The sequence below is a fragment of the Xenopus tropicalis genome, chromosome 6, assembly GCF_000004195.4.
Source record: "Xenopus tropicalis strain Nigerian chromosome 6, UCB_Xtro_10.0, whole genome shotgun sequence".
In the NCBI taxonomy this organism is placed as follows: Eukaryota; Metazoa; Chordata; class Amphibia; order Anura; family Pipidae; genus Xenopus; species Xenopus tropicalis.
In genome coordinates this window covers 117,453,442-117,477,431 of record NC_030682.2, presented here as the reverse complement: position 1 = coordinate 117,477,431, position 23,990 = coordinate 117,453,442, and the positions used below count along the sequence as shown (strand labels likewise).

Sequence of the window (23,990 nt, the reverse complement as noted above, 5' to 3'; positions counted from 1 at the left end):
TTGGTACGGGAATGAGAGGATGGCCAGAAAACTTGCGGATTACCGAAACCATCTTCGTTTTAACCTACGATGTTGGACCGAGAGGACCGATGGTTTGAAAGAGGCCATTTATGCCAGCCTGGAAAAACCATCCCTGAACAGAGGAGGGGGCCTGCGACACTGCTTGTTATCTTTCTGGTGTTTTCTGTTCAAATTCAGAGGGTATGACACATTTTTAGTAGTGCAAACATACTAGATAGTTTTGGTGTTTTTTCCCACTATGTGGTAGCACTAAAGATATTGTTTGGCATTTTTTTTTTTTATGGCAAAATTTCTGGTTTTATACAACATGATAGTATTTTGTATGTTTGTCACATAATTTAACATAACTTCATATGTAATAAAAGGCACAGAGTTTGCCCAAGTGTAGGAATCCCTAGCAACTAATAGTAAATTTTCTTTTAAACAGATGACCAGTAAATACGAACTATTTCTTTGCTAAGGGTAACAAGGTTTGTAGCAAGCTTAACAGATTTTATCACATTTTGAAGAACAAGCTTCAGGCTTTTGTTTTAATGATCTGCTGTTGAAGACGTGACCACAGTTCTCATCCGAGCTCATCTCTGTGTATTTGCTTGAAAGTAGATGTTATTGATGATATTGGTTGAATATAATAGTTACAACACATGGTTAATATGAATTGATGCTTTGATGACATGAGCAAACAATGGCATTATTTTAATTGTAGGATTAAGGTAAACATATGGGGCATAATAAGCAAAGTGACAAGTAGCAGTAGTTTTTTTTTTTTTTTTTTTTTGCGTTGTATGCAAAATTCCTTCTATTCATTTCACTAAATAACATATTGTCACTATGCTGGTTATCAAACAATGAATTGTGGATGCTTATTAAAGTCCTATAACTGGCATACACAGGGTTGAAAGAAAGGTCTGTTTTGGTGCCACCTGCTGAAGACTCTGAAGATGACCATCCAGCAACACAAGCTACAGCTGAACCAGGTAAGCGGTTTCAGAAAGATCCAATAAGAAGGCCATTGATGCAAAGGCGTCCTATATTTTCCTCTCATAATCTCTATACAACGTGGTAGATAAAGGAAATAAAATAGAGGGATAGGAGTGCATATCCACAGAGTATCAGACATAGTACATCAAGTAATCTGTTTGGCTCACAGCTATAAGGCTTGCATATCAGCCTATAGTTTTAAGCTTAAAAATACACTCACCTGTGCATTCCTGTCTCCAGTGGCCACTGAAGAGAAGTAGAGACACTCTGCACATCCAGAACTTTTTTACCTTTTACCCTAGCTTGGCTCGCCTTTTCTTTAAAGGAGAGCCACTTGACTACCTTTTCCTAGCTCTATGGTGGCGGTTGGCAACTAGGAGTATGTGCAGTTGTACAATACACGGGAGCACTTGCCAGATTGGTTTAGCTGCAACAGGATGTACCATGCTCCTACGTCTTCAAGCACCCCCGATCCAATCGCAGCTTAGCCAATATCAATAGAAAGTAGACGGAGCACCGGAATCATCATATCCTTAAAAAGTCACACTACTACGGTGCCTTCCAGCAAATCCATTCCGTTGGTGTGTATATTTAAATTAATTTGCTGGGAGGCACCGTAGTAGCTTCTGATGAAGTGGCGAGAAGCCATGAAACGCGTTAAGCTGTTGGTGTAAGACTCTGAGATATTTTGAATTGACCCAATACAAGTGACTTTTTAATGAAAAGGTGATTCCAGTGCTCTACTTTCTATTGATATGTGCAGTTGTACTCAGGACTAGGTCAGCTTCAACTGCTCAAGCTTCTGACTGCCAAAGAACAGTGGTTTGTTGGCCATGCACAGCCTTGTTCACTTGTTTGGCTAGTTTGCACTATGACCACCTGTGTGCTGGGCCAAGAGTGCTGATCCAAACATTGGTTGAAGGGGACAAGGACTGCATCATCGTGCCAATAAGGTTTTTGTCCAGTGGGATTTTTTTTTTTTTTTAAACTTGCCCAAATGATATTTAGATGACCAGTTTATTCTAAAGGCTAAAAAAAAACATTTCTGCTCCAAATCAGTCCACTTGATCTTGAAAAGGGAAATTTATTACAATGTACGTCTATGGGAATTTCCTGCAATGAAATAATTGCATTTCCCTAACCTTTCACTTAGGCAAAATAAGTTAATAATTAAATAATTTTTTTCATAAAGCTCAATTATGTAATGTTATAGCCAATTCAAATATAATATGTCCAGTAGACTGATAGTACATTTTATTACATTTACACACCTACGTTCTGTCCCCTGCTGCCCATCACCAATATAGTGCTGAACAGTGCAGTTTGTGCTGTATTTGGGAGGAGAATTGCAGGTCTCTGCATTCCAAAATGGAGCACAGTTAGAGGCTTGTGGCAGGTTACACAATGCAGAAGTGCAAAACAAAAATGGCCAATTGTGGCTTGTAGCTAAGTTAGATAATGTAACAAAAGTTTGTAGTAGAAAAGGCATTGAGAAGTATAGCCCCTGCATCATGGGAGTGTAACTTTAAAGCAGATTGTGAATAAATATAGCGGTTTCCAACAAAGTGGCAAAGTGCCCTTTTCTCTAGACTCCCAGGAGATCACAGCTGCTGTCTCAACAGGCTATTTCCAAGCTGAATCTTGAGCTGCAGAACCTTATTCTGATTTATTGGTTAAATAGAGCACTCCGTGTCTTTAGAGCAACAGGTGAGCCTCACTAGGGGGGTTGTTGGCAGCTGGATTCTTGAATCCGCTTCTCATCTGGCTCTCGCTAGTCTGCTTGGCCGCATAACCAGAAACCATTAATCAAAGTTTCTGTTCTTGCAGTGTTTCTCTTTTTTCATTTCCTTGCTTGATAGATATAATTTATATGTGTGTGTGTGTAAAATGTAGTTTTATTCTTGTTTACACTCCGTTTTATCTCCTTATTTGATGCATACATATATTAGATTAATATAAACATTTATTCAGACATTATATATACACTGCACTTACCTGCATTAGACCTGTGCCCAGCACTTCCCTCTCTGATGTCAGTACATGCATGCAAAGATCTAAAAATAGTGATGTGTTGAGGCTGATATGGGGCATAGTATAGTCATAGGCAGGGTGAGCACATGGTAGAATATAGCCCAAACCTACCCATGAAAGCTGTGTGGATGTCGTCTGGGACATCAGCAAGTCATGCAATGATTTAAAAAGTTTGAGGACCCCTGATGTAAACAGTGGGCCAGTTCATGGTCCCTCAGACTGTTGGGGCCGGATTCACGCTGCCAGCTCCCTGCTGCAGGGTCAAACTACAGCCTGCTCCTATGTCCTCTCTCTCCCAGCTCCACCGCTCCGTCCTCTCTCTCCCAGCACCCCCGCTGCATACTCCCGCTCCCTGTTTTGTCCTCCAGCTCCTCACTGCTAGGGGTGAGGACACAGCGAGGGCCAGGTAAATTACCTTGGGGGGCCGGATCCGGCCCACGGGCCTTAGTTTGAGGATGCCTGCTTTACATTAATATATAACAAACAAGGGTTACAGAATAAAAATAGGATCAGAGGGCCCTGCTCACAAGAGCTTACTTTTGACAGGAGATATAGTATTGCTTTGATCAGTGATGTGGGACTGTCAGACAACCTTGAATCCAGCATTTAGGGGCGTATTTATTATGCTGTGTAAAACTAATTCGCCGAAAAAACGGAGTAAAAAGCTGTGTAAAATAAACGGAAAAGATCGCCATCTGAACGCCGGATATTATGCTGTTATTTTCCATAAGTTCCGGTGGAAGAAAAAACGCTTAAAACAATTACATCATTTTTACGCCATTTTTGCACGGCGAAGCCTGGCGATGTGTGGCGAATTTTCTCGCCGTTTTTTACACAGCATAATAAATATGCCCCTTAGTGTTTAGACTACACAGATTTCAATAGTCTCCATGGCCCGATGTCCTCATACTTCTACAAAAGTTAAGTGATTTACTATACTGCATTGTTATGGGCTGAATTCCTAAACAGACCAGTACAACATGGCAACCACCTCTTAATGAATTTATACACAGTAGGGGGTCATTAAGGTTGGGGGGGGGGGGATTAGGACACCTGCAGCATGGCTCCCACAGTAAATACAGTACTGCAGAAGGTCAAGATCATAGCCTTTATTCTTCTTTACCATTTTGCGTATATAGAAAATACTGTGTGTAGACACCTGCAATGAAGCCTAGTTTAATCAAAGGGAGCATTTAAGTGATGTGTATTGATTACAATTGATTTGACAATCCAATAGGTTAGTAATTTAGGTAATTAAAAAAATATATATATTTTTATTAAAGTTTGTTTATAAAAATTAGTTTAATAGTTCAGACCGTATCCCAGGAGGGGAACCCCACTCACATTACATGCCCTTGACAGCTTGGAGCAAGTACAAACAGGAAAACTGCAGCTGAAAGACATTCTGCTTGGGTGACAAATATACCCTTTGCTGATACAGTGGCTAACATAACTGAAATAAAATTAAAGCTTCATATGGCATCAATATGAAACTTTTTAAACTTCAATTTAAATTCTTCACTACTGAAATAGTCCAGTTAGTCATCTTTCCTTTTTATCAATCTTTCTCTCTACATACAGCTTGATGTTATAATTATTTTTTTTTTTGCCTTTGCCTAGAGCAGGGCTGTCCAACTGGCAGCCCACCCCTCCCCCTCTGTGTGGCCCCTACCTGTCTGTCTGCTGTGACTGCTTACCTTTGTGTAAGCAATAAATGGTATCAGAGATTTACTGGACCCCTGCATGGGGAGGCTGTGTAACCCTCTGTATTGTTTAAACATGTAATCCCCTGTAGTGTTCACATCTTTTAACCCCCTGCATTGTTCACACCTTAGGTTCAGTCTGTAAGCACCCACATTGTTCACACCTCAGACTGTAGGAGCAGTGCCAGCATTGTGTCACTGTATGCCATACACACAGGCAGCATAGGGCAGGCAGAGTATGGCACACAGGCAGCATAGAGCAGGCAGAGTATGGCACGCACAGGTGGCATGGGGCAGGCAGAGTATGGCACACACGGGACATGAGGCAGGCAGAGTATGGCGCACACACAGACGGAATAGGGCAGGCAGAGTATGGCACACACAGGCAGCATAGGGCAGGCAGAGTATGACACACACAGGCAGCATAGGGCAGGCAGAGTATGGCACACACAGGCAGCATAGGGCAGGCAGAGCATGGCACACACAGGCAGCATAGGGCAGGCAGAGCATGGCACACACAGGCCGCATAGGGCAGGCAGAGTATGGCACACACAGGCAGCATAGGGCAGGCAGAGTATACCCTACTCTCCCTGCCCTATGCTGCCTATGTATGCCATACTGTGCCTGTCCTATGCTGTTTGTGGAAGGTGAACCTGGCAGTGGTTTGTTCCAAAGTTTGTTAGCATTTGGAAATAGTTATTATATGGTCCCTAAGGTGTGTAATTATATGCTGGGGGTTGCTGTACTATCCACAGGGGAGGAGGCATATGGATTTAAGGGTATGTCTTAATATGAAATCATATTATTCTGGTGATATCATATTATTCTGGTGATATCCCTATCGGAAGCTTAGTGGCCTGGGCATGGGCGCCTCCTGAAGCCCTGCCTGATTAATACCTTGCAAATTTTTGTCATAGGTCTAAAAGGTTCTTGTTCACATAGCCCATCACATCTCTGTAATGATCTGATCATTGGCTGCCAATCCAATCAGTGAAGGTTAACTTAATAGGGGACAAAATTTGAAAATTAAACTTGTAAAGTTGTACTTCCTTGTCCTAGTGTGCAAAAGTCAAAGTGAAACACTTCATGAGTCCACTGAGCAGTGTTTGTATAGCAAGTTGCTCTTTATCTAAAACTCTTTATGTTTCCTTTTTAAATTTTGCCCTATTTAATTTTAGGCCCCTGCCACACAGGGCGGATTCTCTGCCTAGAATCTGCTCCTACACTTTAAAAATCTTATTTTTGTGCCTGCACAGAAAGTGGATTTCAGCTTGTAACTGCAGGCCAGAATCTGCCCCATGTGGCATGGGCATGAAAAATAACACCAAATACTTTTTGCCTGTTGTTTTCATTAAAAAAAATATGTTCAGCACAAGTCCTGTTCAGTGAAATAATATTGAAAAACTGTGCGCTGTGCCTTTAATCAGAGGGCTTCTGCTACGTTGTTTTTAAACCATCAGAACCAACAGGCCAGAGAACAGAAAGGACTGTTACTACTGTCAGAATTAATTACATTTATTAACTTTCAAACTATTAACAGTTTCTAATCACTGTATATTGTAAAGTTGCTTAGAATTACAGTTTAACATTATTTTGTGTTCTGCAACCCTTTTAATATCTGTTTCAAGAAACCTGTAATTTTTTTTCAAGATCTGTAAAACCCTCACTTTATATTTAGATATGAAAAATTATAGGCCTACTATTTGGTCCACTTAAGGTAGCCATACACAAGGTGCCCATTCAAACGCTTCAGACCGATTTGGCAGCTTATCTGCCTGTATGTGAGGCACTCAGATGGGCCTACCTGACTGATATCTGGCTGAATATTGGCCAAATGTTGATCAGGCAAGTTTGATTTTTCTGTTGAATTGAAAACTGCCCCAACGGGGGGGATCTGTGTTTGTTTTTTTTGTTTCACGTAAAAAATATAAATGTATTAATTTTATGCAAAAGAATGGCCTGTGCTAAGGATCGGTAAGGATTTTTTATTTTTTTTAATATCTTTAGATGATGTAGAAGAAGAAGATATACAGGATGTTTTCCAGCCTCAGGATGGTAAGACTGATCACTCTCATAGGGGAAAATTTGATAAATACAATTCTAAAAACCCTATAAGAATGGAGAGTGGGTGAATTTTTTTGTGGTGAGGTCTAATATCACATTTTGATAAATCCCCCCCCCCTTTCCCCTTATGTTTAATTTGCTTTGTTTATTTTTGGCAATCTAGCCACAATAGGCAGGTGTGCAGGTACATCTGGTTATTTAAAACCAGCTGTTTTAAAATATTTACCTGTAAATTCCTCTCAGGATTTCCTTGATTTACAGTTATATCCATATAATTATGAAAACTAAGTTTAGGTGAATAACTGTGCTTCTTATTTTTTTTATCACAATTTTCTTTCAGAAGCTGATGATTTAGATAAAGACTTAGAAGAAATTGTCCAAGATAGTCTTCATGGTAGGACATTGGGTTTGTGTGTATGCACGGCCGCTGCTGGCCTAATGGCTGCCCTAAGCAGAAATTTACTTTTGTGCCCCCTCCCCCAAATATTACGGAAGTAAAAATAAAATTTTTTTTTCTGTAAAAAAAATTAGACAATGCCCCCATAGTAAGTGCCCCCAATAAAAACAGTGTTGGGGGGTATGTTATAATATATAAAAATGTTTTTTTTTTTCTGGAGCAGCTGGGATGGTGCCCCCCTGGGAGTTGGTGCCCTATGCAGACTGAGTACTCTGCTTATAGGGAGCGGCGGCCCTGTGTGTGTGTGTGTGTGTATATATATATATATATATATATATATATATATATATATATATATTATAGAGAGAGAGAGAGAGACTAAATTGCTTGACACATTTAGGGGCTGATTTACTAACCCCCGAATCCGAATTGGAAAAATTCCGCTTGGAAAGCGAACATTTTGCGACTTTTTCGTATTTTTTGCGTTTTTTTTCATCGCCGTTACGACTTTTCGTAAATTGACGTGACTTTTTCGTAACCATTACGACTTGCGCGAATTGTCGCGACTTTTTCGTAGCCATTATGATTTGCTCGTATCTTGTCGCGACTTTTTCGTATTGAGCGCTCGTAAACTGCGGGCAAAACTTTCAGACTTAGCATGATTTTGGAAGCCTCCCATAGGACTCAATGGCACCCTGCAGCTCCAACCTGGCCCAAGGAAAGTCTCCCATAGGGCTCAATGGCACTCTGCAGCTCCAACCTGGCCCAAGGAAAGTCTCCCATAGGGCTCAATGGCACTCTGCGGCTCCAACCTGGCCCAAGGAAAGTCTCCCATAGGGCTCAATGGCACTCTGCAGCTCCAACCTGGCCCAAGGAAAGTCTCCCATAGGGCTCAATGGCACTCTGCAGTTCCAACCTGGCCCAAGGAAAGTCTCCCATAGGGCTCAATGGCACTCTGCAGCTCCAACCTGGCCCAAGGAAAGTCTCCCATAGGGCTCAATGGCACTCTGCAGTTCCAACCTGGCCCAAGGAAAGTCTCCCATAGGACTCAATGGCACTCTGCAGCTCCAACCTGGCCCAAGGAAAGTCTCCCATAGGGCTCAATGGCACTCTGCAGCTCCAACCTGGCCCAAGGAAAGTCTCCCATAGGACTCAATGGCACTCTGCAGCTCCAACCTGGCCCAAGAAAAGTCACAATACTGAAGCTTGAATGAATCCGAAACTTTCGTACTTGGCGCGAAGGCTACGAAAAAGTCACGACAATTCGCGCAAGTCGTAGCGCTACGAAAAAGTCGCGACATTTTGCGAAAAAGTCGTAATGGCTATGAAAAAGTCGCAACAATTTCCGAAAAAATCGCAAAATACCTTCGGACCGTTCGTGGATTAGTAAATGTGCCCCTTAGTCTATTAATTTGTTTGTTGACTTGTTTTTTGTTTTTTTTTTTACCAACCAGAATCTGCTGATGACCTTGACAAAGACCTACAGGAAGTTGTAGAAGAAATTCATGAAGGTATTTTAATTATTTCTAACCATTAATTTTGATCTGCCATGAATTTACTTGGTTTAGTTAAGTAAATCTGATTTTAATTTTCCTGCCTTATTACAATTTCTGTTTCAGAAGCTGTTGATGATTTGGGGAAAGCCTTTGATGAGGAGGTCCAAGATAGTCCTCATGGTATGACTTTGCTATCATATATACATAAAAATAAAGTGCTGCTTGACAAATTTCTCCAAGATCTTTGCATTCATGAGATTTGTTTTTTACCATGCTTCAGAATCGACTGATGACCTTGACCAAGACCTAAAGGAAATTGTTGAAGATAGTTATACAGGTAATTTAAACTTTCGCTTTGCAGAGGTTATGACCTATGTTTCTGTAAATAAATATTTTTTTTTCTCTTATGCCTTATCGCATTTTATTTCAGAAGCTGCAGCTGCTGATGATTTAGACAAAGATCTAGAAGAAATTGTTCAGGAAAGTCTACATGGTATGACTTTGCTATCCTATGCCCTACCAGTCAAATGTTATTAAACATTTGTAGTTTCATATGTTCTATGTGACAACCCAGAATGAAATCAGTTTGAGTAAGATATGTGCAGAATGCATATTTTGTCTCTTTGATATACTTAGAAGTACAGATTGATGGCTAATTGGCTAAAATTTGAATGTTATTTGCTGCTGTAGGTATTCTTAGAATGATGGAAAAATTATACAGCCATGATTAATATATATATATATTAATATATATTAATATTATATATATCCGATATATATCCACCAATATCATTTAATAAAAATAAGTTGCTCTTTTGAGCACTTTTGCATTTTTTTTTTTCAGTGTAAGCAGTAGTACACTGCAGATATCATATATGTATGACAGGAGCACCTCCTACTATTAGGTCCTGGCAGTGGATGGACAGCAAAACTTAAGCACAAATGTAAATTGCAGAAGTTCTTAGAATAGCATGCTGAGCAATTTTCCTGTTACATGGATGGGTATATGTCCTCTTTAAACTGAGCACCACTAAACATGCCCTTTGGACCTTTCCACTTTTTGTTGTCTTACACAATGTGGAACAGAATTTACACAAAATATTTTTTAATGGATAAATGATTTTTAATTGTGACATAAAAGTACATTCCAAAGAGGATTTGGTCGCATAAGTATTTACCACCCTAAGTCAGTGGTTGGTAGAACCACCTTTGGGGTAAAGTTTGTACAAGTTTTGAACACTGTTCTGAAGTGATTTGCTTCTTCACTTTTTGGCTTTTCATTACTTTTTGATGTTACAAACACTTGTGCTCTTTGTACAGACCATCAGAACAGTAGAAAGGCATGAGTGTTGTGTGTAGCACCATGTACACTGTCTGTTTGATCAGCCCACAAGTTTACCTGATTGACTGTGTATGGCCACTTTAAAACTGCTAAAGTTTAAATCTTTTGGGAGATTTTATCTTCCATAAAGACAATTATACTGAAAAAGCAAAGTAGCTTTAAATGAAAGTGTCTTTACAGGTAAATATCCTTATATGGCCCAGTCAAGCCCTGATCTCAGTCCTGCTGAGAATCTACATTTTGAAAATTGATCTTCACACATACTATTTGACCAACCTGAGCAACATTGAATAGCTAATATGTACTTTTCCTTAAAAGACTGGCAGCTAGAGGTGGTTCTACCAAGTATTAACTCAGCATAAACACTTCAAAGATTTGTTTACCTTTAAATTAACTTTTAGTATGACATAGAGAATATATGCAGTTGGTCTTTATTTATTATTATCTGCAGTTTTTAAATTATTTTTTTGTCCAGCAGCTCTCCAGTTTGGAATCTTAATCTAGCAACCAGGCAGTGGCTTGAAAGAGACACGGGAATATAAATAAAGAATGGCCTAAATAGAAAGTAGTAAAAAAAGAACAATAAAATTGTAACCTCACAAAGCAACAGTATTTTATACAAGCAGAGTAAGGCAAATAATTCAAGCGCTATATATATAAAAAAGAAAAAAAAAACAACTGAAAAGTGGCATTTATGACATTTTATAACATACTAAAAGCCTTAAGGTGAAATACCCAAAAATGCAGGTATCCCCAGCCTTTTTTTTTTTTATCCCTGAGCCACACTCAAATGTAAAAAGCTTGCAACACAAGCATGAAAAAAGGTTCATGAGGGTGCCAAATAAGGGCTGTGAATGGCTATTTGGTAGAAACTATGTGGACTGGCAGCCTAAATGAGGCTCTGTTTGGCAGTACAACTGGTTTTTATGCAACCAAAACACTCCTCCAATTCAGGAATTCAAAAATAAGCACCTGCATTAAGGCCACTGGGTGCAACATCCAAGGGGTTAGGGAGCAACATGTTACTCACAAACCACTGGTAAGGGATCACTGCTTTAATGCAGCTAACATCTGTTGGGGTTTTCTCTGCTTATTTAACACTTGTTAAAAATCTTGGTTAAATCTATTTAAATTCCAATTCAAAGTTAATGGGTTAATGGGTCAAGCTACAACACTCTGGGGCAACAAAATGCTCCTGATTGCTATTTGTGTGCAGTTATCCTAAAGCAGTAAGTTAACTCTTTAAAACATTTTCTTTACCTCTCGGTTTTTTTATTATAAATATTAGCTGAAGAGGATGCTTCAGAAACTCATGAAGAGGCTGATCAAGTTGCTGAAGAAGAAGCTCATGACGAAGAGCCGGAGGTTGAAAAAGAAGTGGAAGCTGTGGAAACCGCAAATGTAGAGGCAGTTTTTGTAGAGGAGCAGCTAGAACTGGAAGTACAAGACGATGAACAAGCAGAAACAACTGAGGAAGTACCAGAGACTGAGGAGGCTGATGATAACACAGTTGTGGAGGAAGCAAAAGTAGAAATTGAAACAGAGTCAGATGATCAAGAGCTAGACCAAGATGTAAAAGCAGAACCCGAGATTGAAGAAATTTATAAAGAAGAACTCCTAGAAGAAGATGCAGAAGAACAACCAGAACCTGAAGTTATTGAAGAAACAGAACCTGAGGAGGAAAGAGAAGAGCAAGTAGCTCTAGATGACAACCAGGAGACTGAGCACGAACCAGAGACACACAGAGATGAAGAAGCGCCTTCAGAATCACAAGTAACAGAAGATCTACAAGAAGTTATTGTAGATGAACATGTCACCTATGGTAAATACTTTTTAGAGCAGACTTTATTATCTTGTATTACACTGTCCATATCCGAGAAGGATATTTTAGTTTATGTTGCAGTAATGGATAAAAAATAAAAGTTTTTAAAGTGGATGTTTTTTACCTGCTGCTGTAATTTACTTTGAAGGACCAATGATATATTCATCCATAATAGTTCTAGTCATTTATTTATTTTAGGCCCAGCAAGCTGCAATAATAATATAACACACAGGAATATACAGAACTTGTCTACCTTTGGCAGGCGGTGCAGCCACCTCTACCCCTCTACATCTAATATATTTATAAAAAATACTGGAAAATAGTACAAAACAGTAATCTCTGAATTAGTGTAATCTAAGAGTGCAAGCTTTTCTTAATAAATGTTGGCAACCTGTTCCTCAGTTAGCGCCACAAGATGTACGTATCATGTAATTTTTCAAACACCAGTTTCTGCAAATCTTATTTATATTACAGTTTGTGCCTAAAATTAACTTACAGGTGTGCATTTGAAATCCTTTTGTAACACTTGTCATTTTATGTTTCACCTCTGCTTACCACTTGCCTGCTATGTAGATGTTTCTGTTTTTTTTTTAATACTGTGTTCTGTTTTGGTTTTGTGCTCACTGTAGAACAAGAGGAAGAACATCACACAGAGGATGAACCCCAGCATACAGAGCATTTAGGTAAGGATAGCTGTTGCTTGAATAACCCAGACCCCAGATGAAATTGGCATTTGTTACAAAACTTCTCCCATTATTCATGCTCATGGGCACTGGGAATCATCTGTTTAAGCTGGAAGGCAGCTGGGAGAGCAGTTCTGGTCCTTGTATCAAGATGATAATTTTATTTAAAGAGAGAAGCAGGAACCAGCCCAATACAATGCAATACATGTGTTCTGGCTCAGTTAACATTAATTAAAAGCATTGTCTCCCGTGCATGTAAATGTTATAACCGCTTCTAAAGCATACTATTATCACAAGTCTAATTTTATAAATCAATTTCATTGTATTTGCAGCTATTTTTTATGCTACCGGTCTTTTTAATCCCTACATTTAATTATATGCCAGTTAAAGTCCCTAATGCAGATAAAGGATTCATCATGCTGTACTTCTCTAATGCGTGCATTTCCCCATATTACATTGATCTCAACTACCCTGTTCCCAGAAAGCCGTCAGCTAGTTTACCTCATTGCAGATTGATAGCATTTGACTTCTTGCTAATGGACATCTCCACTTCTGGCCAGCTGAGCTATTTACTTCTGAAAGCTTTATTTTTAGTAAAACAGGTTAAGGTTGTTCACAGCAGCCCTTTTCATCTGTGATATTGTCCTGTTATGTTGTCAGTTACTGTAATCCACGCTGCTCTCCCATTCTTCTTAAGATGTCAGTACATCAACATAATAGATGCATTTATTTTTTTTTTTTGTTAATTAGTCAGATAAAGCATTGCTCTGTTTATCTATAAAGCCTGATTTAGCTGCATATTTGTACTAGAAAGTTAAGACTAGAAATCGTTTTTTCTCTGTTGAGGGAACATCCATTAAACAGTCCCCCAGTAGCCAAATTAGGATTAACTATTGTGCTGCTTGTCTTCATGACGTAACTAAGAATCTTATTCACCAGTTTTATTCTACAGTCAAACACAGACATTTGTAGGTGTAAAATGTGTTTAATACAGCTCACCCTTGTTCTCCATTGTTGCAGAGGTGGAAGAGTCTCAGACGCCTGATGAGGAGTTTGAACCTGAAATGTTAGGTACTTATTAAAAAGTACATTCTTTTTTTTTTTAAAGATTTTATTTTGCATATTTTATTTTTACAAACATTTGAACAACAGAAAAAACAGTAGAGAAGAAAGGAAAGGAGAAAAAAGGGGGGGTGAGGTGAGGCTAAGGTACCAGTTCTGGCTGCGCAGGGCTAATGATCCTCCATATGCACCAAATTTATAGATCCAGCCACGTGCCCCATACGGCATTAAATTTCTCCAGGCACCCTCTTGCTAGATAAGTCAGTTTCTGACTGGGAAGGGAATCATCCACCAATTTCTGCCAAAATTGGAGAGGAGGAAAAAGTACATTCTTCAAGGAAGCATTTTGAGTTTTAATTGCTGCTACCCTTGTTCAAAGCAGTAGTTTTGCCACTGTTCGGACTTATCTGATGATTACAAATACAGTTAGTTATTTTCTCATTATTTGTCCACCAGCTTTTGTGTCTTTTATCTAGAGATGCTTAATTAAATTATACATTCCCGCCCACACATAGCTGCAAGTTAAGTGGGATACTTTTTCTCCACTGTGTAGTGGTATGTATTAGATATCCATTGTTGCAATTATCGGTCAGGATGCCCAGTTACCTTTCCTGTGTGTGCAGTGACTGGTGAATTGCATTCATTCCTGCCATTACACACACAGCACATGAGGAGGCAGTATCAGCATTTGGTCCACGGCTTAATATGTGTGCCATTGGTCTGAAAATGGAAATAAAAAAAATGAACTGTGCTCATTTTGTTTTTTAGAAGCGCCTGCTGTGATTGAAAATGAAGACGAAGATAGTGAGTAATTGTCCCTGTATAAAACACGTACATTATAATCACTCATCTGAACTTGCAAACTCAACGTTATTTTGTTTTTAATCTGACCCTTGAAGGAGAAGTAATAGAATTAAAATTAGATTAAATTTATCCAAACCACAAAAAGCAACACAGAGCACTGAAATTTCTCATTTTAGTTTGCATTAAAGGAGAAGGAAAGGCTAATAAAGAGTTAATCTCAAGATGCAGGCATACCTTCAGTTCTCTCAATAGTGCCCTTAAGTCTTCCCACATTTCTCCTGTTCAGATGATCAGAAGCCAAACAGGAAAGTTCCCATAATGCCTCGCTCTTGCACCAAGAGCAAGACAGGTGTACATGCTCAGTTTGTAACACTATGAGGAAGCTTCCTGCTGATTGGCTCAGATCACACGTTCCTAAGGGGGTGGGGTGAGTTCTTAGCATTCTTGAGGGAGGGGTCAGCAGGAGAGAGCTGCGTGTCTTTAGCCGAGGAAACGCAACAAATCTTTTGACAGAGAACTCAGTGCAGCGTTTCTGTTTCTGAGTGCTTATGGCTGTATTTACATAGACCTTTCTGATAAAGCTTACTTAGTTTTTACCTTTCTTTCTCCTTTAAGGTGAGCCTGTGGAAGAAAGATTAGATGAAGCAGGTAGGTATTTGTTTTTTCATTTAAAATCTTCTGTGATCAACTCCAAAAGGAGAGTTTACAAACCCTGTTTGTGCTTAAAGGGGTTGTTCACCTTCAAGTTTACTTTTAATATGTTATAGGATGGGTCTAAGCAACTTTTCACTTGGTCTGCATTATTTATTTTCTATAGTTTCACTTCTTCTTAATATTTCCAGCTTTCAAATGGGAGTCACTGAGCTTAGCAGCAAAAAGATATTGCTTTGTGAGCTTATCATTTTATTGTTATTTTTACTTACATGTCTAAATAAGCTCTCTGCTATTCATATTCCAGTCCCTCATGCAAGCCACTCCCTAGTTTCGAAGATAATTTGGAAACTAGCAACCAGAGAGCTTCTAAAATTCCAAACTGGAGAGCTGCTGAACAAAAAGCAAAAATAAAAAAAAAAACACAAAAAGTGAAGACCAATTACAATCGTCCTAAAAGTTAACTTAAAGACCCCTTTAACATGCAAGGTTATGTACTGAGTTGGGGAAGAAGTTTGCCCATGTCCAGTAACACCTCGTAAGGGAATAGTGCAGACGTGTTTTTCTATATACAGATCAGCTCCCTGGTTCTCCTACCCAATACCATGATCCATCTATGTTCTGCAAGACAATATCATTGCTTCCCTGTTTTTGTCACTTTCCTTTCTCCATTCAGTTATTTTGCTTCGTTTCAAAACATATTAAACCAGGGGCGCCCAAAAGGTAGATTGCGGTCTACCAGTAGATCACTTTAAAGTTTGTGGTAGACCTCGAGGTGGAATGCAGTGGGATGACATCCCGCCACTTCTTTTTTCCCCCCAGCATACTGGAGGTTTTAAGTGCAGCTGCTCAAGCTATCCATCTTTGTAGCTTCATCCCAGTATAGAAGATTGTCCCCACCGGGCCGCTGTATATATTTGTTCCTACTTTATATATGTTTCTGTGTGCAGACTACTAAGTGGGCCCTGAAGAAGTAAAAACTACTACAATCCTTTCACATTAAACTTAAAGTTGATACTTGAATAATGTTATGTGGGCATTAAATGTGAATTTGACACTGCATTTATATATTGCTATGTTTATTTGTTAAACATCGATTTATACTTTTTCTTGCTTATTGTGCCAAATCATAGACATTGCACTATTTGAACTGTGGTAGATCTCATGACAGAGGCCAGGTGGCAAGAGTAGATCACAGGGTGACATTCTGGGCACCCCTGTATCAAACCAAAGTATCGGCTAATGTCAGTCCTTCTCTCTTTGCAGAAGAAGAAATTTTACATTTGACTGAAGAAACAATAGAAGAAGGTTAGTGTTTGTCTCCTGAGTGAGACTGCCATTATGATTGTGCAAAATTAAATACAGTATTTGGTTTTGGAGTGTGGGAGTAATTGACTGAAACTTAATTAGGGCTTTGTGGAAAAAAACAAGTGGTAAACATGTTGGAGCAGTGTAAGAGTAATAAGCCTTTTCTGCGTTACTGTTCAACCTAGTAAAGTACTTCAATTCATCAGTGCAGATGTTTAAAAAAAATACAAATAGTTAGAGGTTATATGTAGCAAAATCATCAAATTGCTCACTAGCTGTGGCATACAACACTAAAAATGTAGCAAACGTGTTGTTTGGCTGCTGTGAGTTACTGGAATATAACCAGTTTTGCCCATGTTGCTCCCTTCGTTCTGTACTCTGCCACCAGTCCTTATTTTTGTTTTCAAGCCTAATGCACTAATGAAACACTTTGGCAGAATTGTTTGTCCTTGTTTTTGAATAGTTCTGGGTGCCAAATAATCATTCCTTTACTCCCCATGATTGCTGATTTCAAATGAAATATTAAAAATCTTGTAGTCAGAAGTTAATGGCATTTACTTTACTTTTCAGAACCTCCTACTGCAAGTGACCAAGAAGAGATCAGTGAGTACATTGTGAATACTGTATGCTAATTTTATGTGCTTATTTAGGGAAAAATCACTTTTGCTTACTGATCAACACAATATTAAATATTTACCCTCAAGGTGACCATCCTGCGGAGGGACATTTAGATGTAGCAGGTAGGGATTTTGTCATTCTGTTTTTGATGAGAAACTATTTTTTTTTTTTTGCATACAGAGCCATATAATTCCAAGGGTAAATGCTTCTCTTTGCCCAGTTATTCAAATAAATGTTTGTTTTATTCATTATAACTGTGTTGTACATCAACAGTATTTTGCTACTTGTTTTCTGTGGGGATAACTGATCAAAATTTGGTCCCCATTAGTGCATATCTCCCTTTGCCTTTCTGGTCTGGCATTTAAAATCATTTATTGACTAACTTACCAAGTCCACACTACAGGCCCTCTGTAACTCATATCCTTGTTTCTCTCCATTCCTACTGTGCACTTTTTTGTTATAACTTCATGGTACAGCTTCACAGAAATCTCGTATCTTTGCTCCTGCCTTAGAATGCGACCCATTTCCACTTTAAAATAAAAAAAAAAATTAAATAAGAAGCAACTAATCAAAGTCCTGTTCTGTTTTGCAGACGAAGAGATATTACATGTAATAGAAGACAAAATAGTAAAAGGTTAGTGTTTATAATGATTGTAAATCTCTCTATAAAAAAAAAATGGCTGTAATCATCCTTTTCCTGAATGGTGAGATTCCCAGTTCTGCCAAAGTGTTTGATTCCTGGTTAAACTAAATATTTAATTTGAGATCTGTGAGTGAGAATCCTGTTACTGGCTAGAACGGCAAAAACAGCAGTACATTTTCAGTTGTCAGACTTATTATTGAACTTCTGTGTTGCATACCTTCACTATAGGTTTCCATAGTTCTACCTTCTGTCCTAGCATTATTGCTTTTTATCTGTGCGATTCAGTAAGGACAAATGCTAGAAATATATAGGTATAAGGGATCTGTGTACTAACATTGTCAACAATTTCCCATGTTCATTAGCCAAAAAAAAACAATAGACACATTTTAGGCTTGTGACGAACAGAGGAATTTGTCAACCATGGGAAGTCTTCATTACCTGCAGGCAATAAATCACCCTAAAATTCTTTTGCACTAGTTTCTGTCATGTAACCGTCAGAAATTGCTTTCTCATGCATTTTTCCACTGACACCAACACAAAGTTATTTTTGGGAGATTTGTTGACCACAGTTAGTGCAGATTTTTTTTCTTTTTCTCAGGGGACAAATCTCCATGTGTGCCAATAACCTTAGGCAGCACATATTCTATAGTTTTGCGCATCTCTTTAATACATTTGCTAGACAAAGGTCTATGGAATATACTGTACTATATAAGAACTTCTCTATAAAAGATAACCCTTGTTCTTTGTCATGTTTGAGGCCGATAATCTTTGGTCAAGCCCTAAGTTACTTTTTCTAAATGATATTTTGTTGCAAAAAGTATCATGGTAACAAGATACAAAGCAATAATTCAGACAATACAGAATTTGCAAATACTGTACTATTAGTAATTCCATTTATAAAAAAATTAGGAAAGCATTAAAGGAGTAAAGTCATTTTTGCATTTTACTGCCAATAGATTCGCGACATTAGTGCCACCTACAAGCATTACCATACCTGAGTAAACAGCCCTAGAAGCTTTCTCTGTTTGCTTAAGACAGCAGCTGCCATTTTAAGTAGCTTCCTGCTGCAGCTGTAGCCTTTAGCTCAGATCACACATTCCTAAGGGTGGAGGGAGTAAGTTTTATAAATTCTTAAGGGAGGGGGGAGCAGGAGAGGGGAAAGAGGAGAGAGCTGCGCAGACTCTGGCCCTAGGAATGAAGGATTTTTCTGAGAGAGTAAGTTAGATACCTAAGAATATGTTTACATAGAGTATTCAGTGCAACATTTTTGTGAGTGCTTATGGCTGTATTTTCATAGACCTTTCTGATAAAGCTTACTTAGCTATTACCTTTCCGTCTCCTTTAAACGCGATACAAGAATCACAATGTCATCTGTTATATATCTGTTCTTCCTTGCTGTTTCCATTTAAAAAAGTATAATATCAGCCTTTCAAATTCTGTTTCACTTTTGCCTTGTGGTTTACATAATAATCTTAGTTATTTTATTTGATGTAATAACAAGGAAACCTTTCTTCTTATTTTATTTTTAGCATTTGAGCAGTTGCAGAACCCTGCAGAGCAAGCACAAAGTGAGCCTGAAGAGATACAAGGTATATATTATAATGATACCTCTCTCCTAAAAGAGAAATGTTGTCATTTATAGAGCACAGTTGAAATAATGGCCCTTTCTGTATTTAAAGGGGTGGTTTACCTTTAACTTACTTTAACTTTTAGTATACTCTAGATCAGTGCTGTCCAACTTCTTTGGTGTTGAGGGACGGAATTTCTCTAGCATACATAGTGGAAGGCCGCTAATGGAAGCCAACACCCATGTTATCACAAGAGCTTTTAAGACCATGCCCATACTCTGCCTGCCCTACACTGCCTGTACGTGCCATACTCTGCCTGCCCTATGCTGCCTGTGTGTGCCATACTCTGCCTGCCCTATTCTGCCTGTGTGTGCCATACTCTGCCTGCCCTATGCTGCATGTGTGTGCCATATTCTGCCTGCCCTATGCTGCATGTTTGTGCCATACTCTGCCTGCCCTATGCTGCCTGTGTTTGCCATACTCTGCCTGCCCTATGCTGCCTGTGTGTGCCATACTCTGCCTGCCCTATGCTGCATGTGTGTGCCATACTCTGCCTGCCCTATGCTGCATGTGTGTGCCATACTCTGCCAGCCCTGTGCTGCCTGTGTGCTATACTCTGCCTGCCCTATGCTGCCTGTGTGTGCGCCATACTCTGCCTGCCCTATGCTGCCTGTGTGTGCCATACTCTACCTGCCTATGCTGAATGCGTGTGCTATACTCTGCCTGCCCTATTTTGCCTGTCTGTGCCATACACACAGGCATCATAGAGCAGGGTGTACATGCAGTGACAATCCTGGCACTGCTCCAACAGTATGAGGTGTGAACAGGTAAACAATGTGGGTGATTACAGTCTGAGCCTGAGGTGTGAACAATGCAGGGGGTGAAAAAATGCAGAAACTAAAACGTGTGAACAGTACAGAGGATTACATGTATACACAGGTAATTTGAAGTGTGAACAGTGCAGGGGCCAGTTAATCTTGGTGCTGATACCATTTAAAGCTTACACAAAGGTAAGCAGTCACAGCAGCCAGACAGGTGGAGGGACTCACAGAGGGGGGTTGCAGGTCACCAGTTGGACAGCACTGCTCTAGATAGTGACATTCTAAGATAATTTACAACTGATCTTCATTTTTTTTTTTTCGGTTTTTCAGTTATTTAGCTTTTTGTTTGGCAGCTCTCATGTTTGGAATTTCAGAATCTATCTAGTTGCTAGGGTCTTCTTTACCAGACTGATTTAAATGAGAGACTGGAATATGAATAGTAAAAGGGCCCAATAGGAAGATTACAAATAAAAAGTAACAATAACAATAAAATTGTAGCTTTGCAGAGCAGAAGTTTTCTGTCTGCCTGTGTCAGTGACACAAGCAATTAAAAGCAATTAAAAAGCAGAAAAGGAAGACCAAAAAGACCAATGGCAAAGTTGCCAAGAGTAGAACTAATAGCATACTAAAAGTTAACTTAAAGGTGAGCCAACCCTTTAATAAGTATACAGTTCCTTATTATTTTTGACATCCTTTGCTTTTTATATGTCTTGGTGGGACCCTCTACTCTTGCTGTCCTATTTGTGTCTGTGTGTGTTTGTATATGGCGTATGTGTAATATTTTACACACAACTAATAGGCACTCCTCAACTGGCAGCCTAGTAATTCTGTAATCAAGTCTATATTCTTACATCCAAACATTTAAGAAATATTTTAATTTGTGGCTTTACTACAAGTATTTTCTTGGGGGTCTATAAGTTTTATTTCACAAAGTTTTTAGTATGTTTAAATTTAATATTTTGGCACCTTATTTAGCAGTTGTCACAGCAAATATTTCTTTATTGTTTTTGAATAGTTGTGGGGTTTGCTCAAATGCTCTATTATCATTTCAACCCTGGTAGTCAGAGCTCCACAGTGTACAAGGTCCGAAATACAGAAAGGCCTTCTCTAATAGAGAAAATTGTTTCCTTTTTCCCTAAATAATAAAACAGGATCTCGTATTTTTAGGTAACCAAGATATAATTCATCCTTACTGGAGGCAAAGTAATCCTATTGGGTTTAATTAATGTTTAAATGATTTTTTAGTAGACTTTCTTCTGGATAACAGGTTCCATACCTGTACTTCTTTCGTATCTAAACTGGCAACATAACATTATTTGAGAACATAAATAAATGCACTGTGTAGAGCAGCTTAGAAATCCCTATAGTCTAATATGAGTGCTGGAAAATATGTGTAATTTTAGGCTTTATAGTCTTGCAAAAATTGAATACCTTCATAAAAAGGGGCAAATGAGCTTTAATGGATAGTTGGTGTGATATAAGGACAACAGCTGAGTTTTATAAATACCAACATTTATTCAGTCTTTTTTGTTTGTTTAATGGGACACAAATGTTTGTGTATCAAAAATTCTCAACTTGTGCACTAATCACAGTTGTAATCATTGTGTTTTGATTTGTAGATGTATTGACTGAAGAAATCCTACAGGATGATAAAGCAGGTATGCAGGGTGCAAGTACAGCTTGTGGATATGTGTGACTTACAAATGGCTCACATCCAGGTGTTTGTTTGGGAAGTCTTTTTTAAATTAAAATAATCATTTTTACTTGGTCAAGCTTGAAATTGTAGAAATTTTTGATTATATACTTCTGGTTTCTTGCTAATACTTTGGTAGAAAAGGGATTAATTTTGCATTGTTTCTTACTAATAGTTGTAAAGATCTACCAGTCAATACTTGGATTTATCATTCATATATATATTTAATGCTTTCTGTTTCTAGAAGAAAGCTTATTAGTACCTGAAGAACAACAAGAGACGCCGACAGGTAAAAGAACAAATTGCTGTATTTCATTACCTGGTGTTTTCCTTAAACAAGAATAATGTGTGCATTTCTTATATTTCTTATTTGGCTTCCAGTTATTTCATTTGAAAATAAATGTGGGGATGGAAATGGGGGAGATGGATTAACTGGTTGATGGAAAAATAGAAGCATTACTGGGGATACAGATTTGGACTGTAAGATGCATGTTCTCAGAGATTTACTTATATAGCCTGATATTGTTTTTCTTAAATGGCTACTGGTATGTTTTCCTTGCAGATGAACATAAAGAGGTACCAGAGGAAAAGACAGAGCAGCCAGCAGGTAAATAAAGAGATTATTGTGTTCGTTGTATTACTATCCCATGTTTTAGCATTTATATGCCTAGATCTTATTTTAGTAACTGCTTATCAAATTTGGCTCAAAAGGAGATGGGGAAAGAGATACATTTTTATTATTGAATAATACCTGCATGTTCCAAGAGGAGACCTCTGCCTGTAAAAAGTTGATTATGTTGCATGCAATTTTCCATAGTAAATCAACACCTTGTGATGCATTCTGTAGTGTACTATCATATGATACTTAGACTGTGGCACTGCATATCTGTATGAACATAGATATTGTAGGTCATATATGTGTGTCATCACTCCAACTGGTCACTGAATGATCAAACTGTTGTCTGTGCACTGCCAACTTTCTCTGCAGTTGGATATCTTACTTAAACACACTATCTGCTTCTGAATACAAATTTCATCAATTATGTACATTGTAAAACTGCTTTGCAATTGACTTCATAATCATGTTACAGTAACTACAGCATAGTAATGGAAAACACATCTGCATCTTTGATTTTCCCATATTTTTGCCACTGTTTGGGAAAGGATACTAGCAGTTTGCTCATGTTGGAAATGAATGTTCCTGCTGGAAAACTGGGTTGTACCAATTAGATAGAAAACCCTATCAAGTTCTGCATGAACAGAACATATATGTACAGAATTCTTAGCACCTGGGGTTTTCGGATAAAGATCTTTCGGTAATTTGGAGCACCATACCTTAAGTCTACTAAAAAACCATTTGAACATTAAATAAGATTGTTCTGCTACTGATAAGGATTAATTATATCTTAGTTGGGATCAAGTACAAGGGACTGTTTCATTTTTACAGAGAAAAAAGGTAACTATTTTTCAAAATGAGAATTATTTACTTAAAATGGAGTCTATGGTCTTCCCATAATTCAAAGCTTTGTACATAAGGGTTTCCTTATGTACATAATAGGTTTCCAGATAATGGATCCTATGCCTGTATAATGCTCACCTTTTTTACCTTTGGTTACCTGCCCCTGGGCAGGTTGGGGCTCCATAAACAAATAAAATATTTCAGATCCCTGCAGTTGAGGATATTTTTTTGTGCAAAGCTTAGAAGGATTTGCATGAAATCTCAGAAGTCAGAGCAGTAATAAATGTCCCTGAGAATGTAGGTCACATTCAGTTAAAGCTCCGCTGGCTGGATTGGCAGCCACATAAATACTGCAACATCTGTTTAGTGCTCAGGAATGTAAGTAGATAAAGAGATCTTTTTATTGATTTGCTCTTAAATGATTTTTACCAACCACAAAAATCTTAATGCAAAATATTTGCATTTTTATAGAATAAAGGTTTAGGTTGCTGCCCGGCTCTGAATGGTTTTCATCGAAAGGCCATTTGTTCTGAGGGGCCTCTCTACTGTCCATAATGTCTACAACTTATAACAGCGGTTCTGGCAGGCCCAGATTGGCAAATGCCAGAGGGACTGCTGTAAGATGATAGACAGTCACTATTTATTGGGCTGGTGGGGGGCTGTTTGGGCCTCTGTGTACTGGGCCTGTTTCGAATCACAATCCAGACCTGATTGTGTGTGGTTTATAAAGTAGCAAAGACAAGGAAACTAGGAAAGGCCATTATAAGAATGAGAAGTGGAGTTGGAAATTTTTAAAACATTTATCAAAGGCCTCCACTCTGCA

General features: G+C 38.5%; 1 protein-coding gene across 12 annotated transcripts in view; it reads left to right on the top strand.

Moving 5' to 3' along the window:
* The window catches only part of asph (aspartate beta-hydroxylase), a 94,338-nt gene that overhangs the window by 41,398 nt on the left and 28,950 nt on the right, over positions 1 to 23,990 (top strand). For 4 of the 12 annotated variants that reach the window (XM_031903356.1, XM_031903350.1, XM_031903353.1 and 1 more), the window contains 20 exons: positions 915 to 998; positions 6,744 to 6,791; positions 7,141 to 7,194; positions 8,652 to 8,708; positions 8,817 to 8,873; positions 8,974 to 9,030; positions 9,124 to 9,186; positions 11,324 to 11,857; positions 12,487 to 12,540; positions 13,561 to 13,611; positions 14,371 to 14,406; positions 15,022 to 15,054; positions 16,324 to 16,365; positions 16,936 to 16,968; positions 17,070 to 17,105; positions 17,576 to 17,617; positions 19,156 to 19,215; positions 21,635 to 21,673; positions 21,953 to 21,997; positions 22,271 to 22,315. In XM_031903356.1, coding sequence (XP_031759216.1) covers positions 915 to 998; positions 6,744 to 6,791; positions 7,141 to 7,194; positions 8,652 to 8,708; positions 8,817 to 8,873; positions 8,974 to 9,030; positions 9,124 to 9,186; positions 11,324 to 11,857; positions 12,487 to 12,540; positions 13,561 to 13,611; positions 14,371 to 14,406; positions 15,022 to 15,054; positions 16,324 to 16,365; positions 16,936 to 16,968; positions 17,070 to 17,105; positions 17,576 to 17,617; positions 19,156 to 19,215; positions 21,635 to 21,673; positions 21,953 to 21,997; positions 22,271 to 22,315 — 1,470 coding nt within the window. The remainder of the gene's footprint in view (positions 1 to 914; positions 999 to 6,743; positions 6,792 to 7,140; positions 7,195 to 8,651; positions 8,709 to 8,816; positions 8,874 to 8,973; positions 9,031 to 9,123; positions 9,187 to 11,323; positions 11,858 to 12,486; positions 12,541 to 13,560; positions 13,612 to 14,370; positions 14,407 to 15,021; positions 15,055 to 16,323; positions 16,366 to 16,935; positions 16,969 to 17,069; positions 17,106 to 17,575; positions 17,618 to 19,155; positions 19,216 to 21,634; positions 21,674 to 21,952; positions 21,998 to 22,270; positions 22,316 to 23,990) is intronic. The other 8 variants (XM_031903352.1, XM_031903361.1, XM_031903351.1 and 5 more) reach the window with 7 other exon arrangements.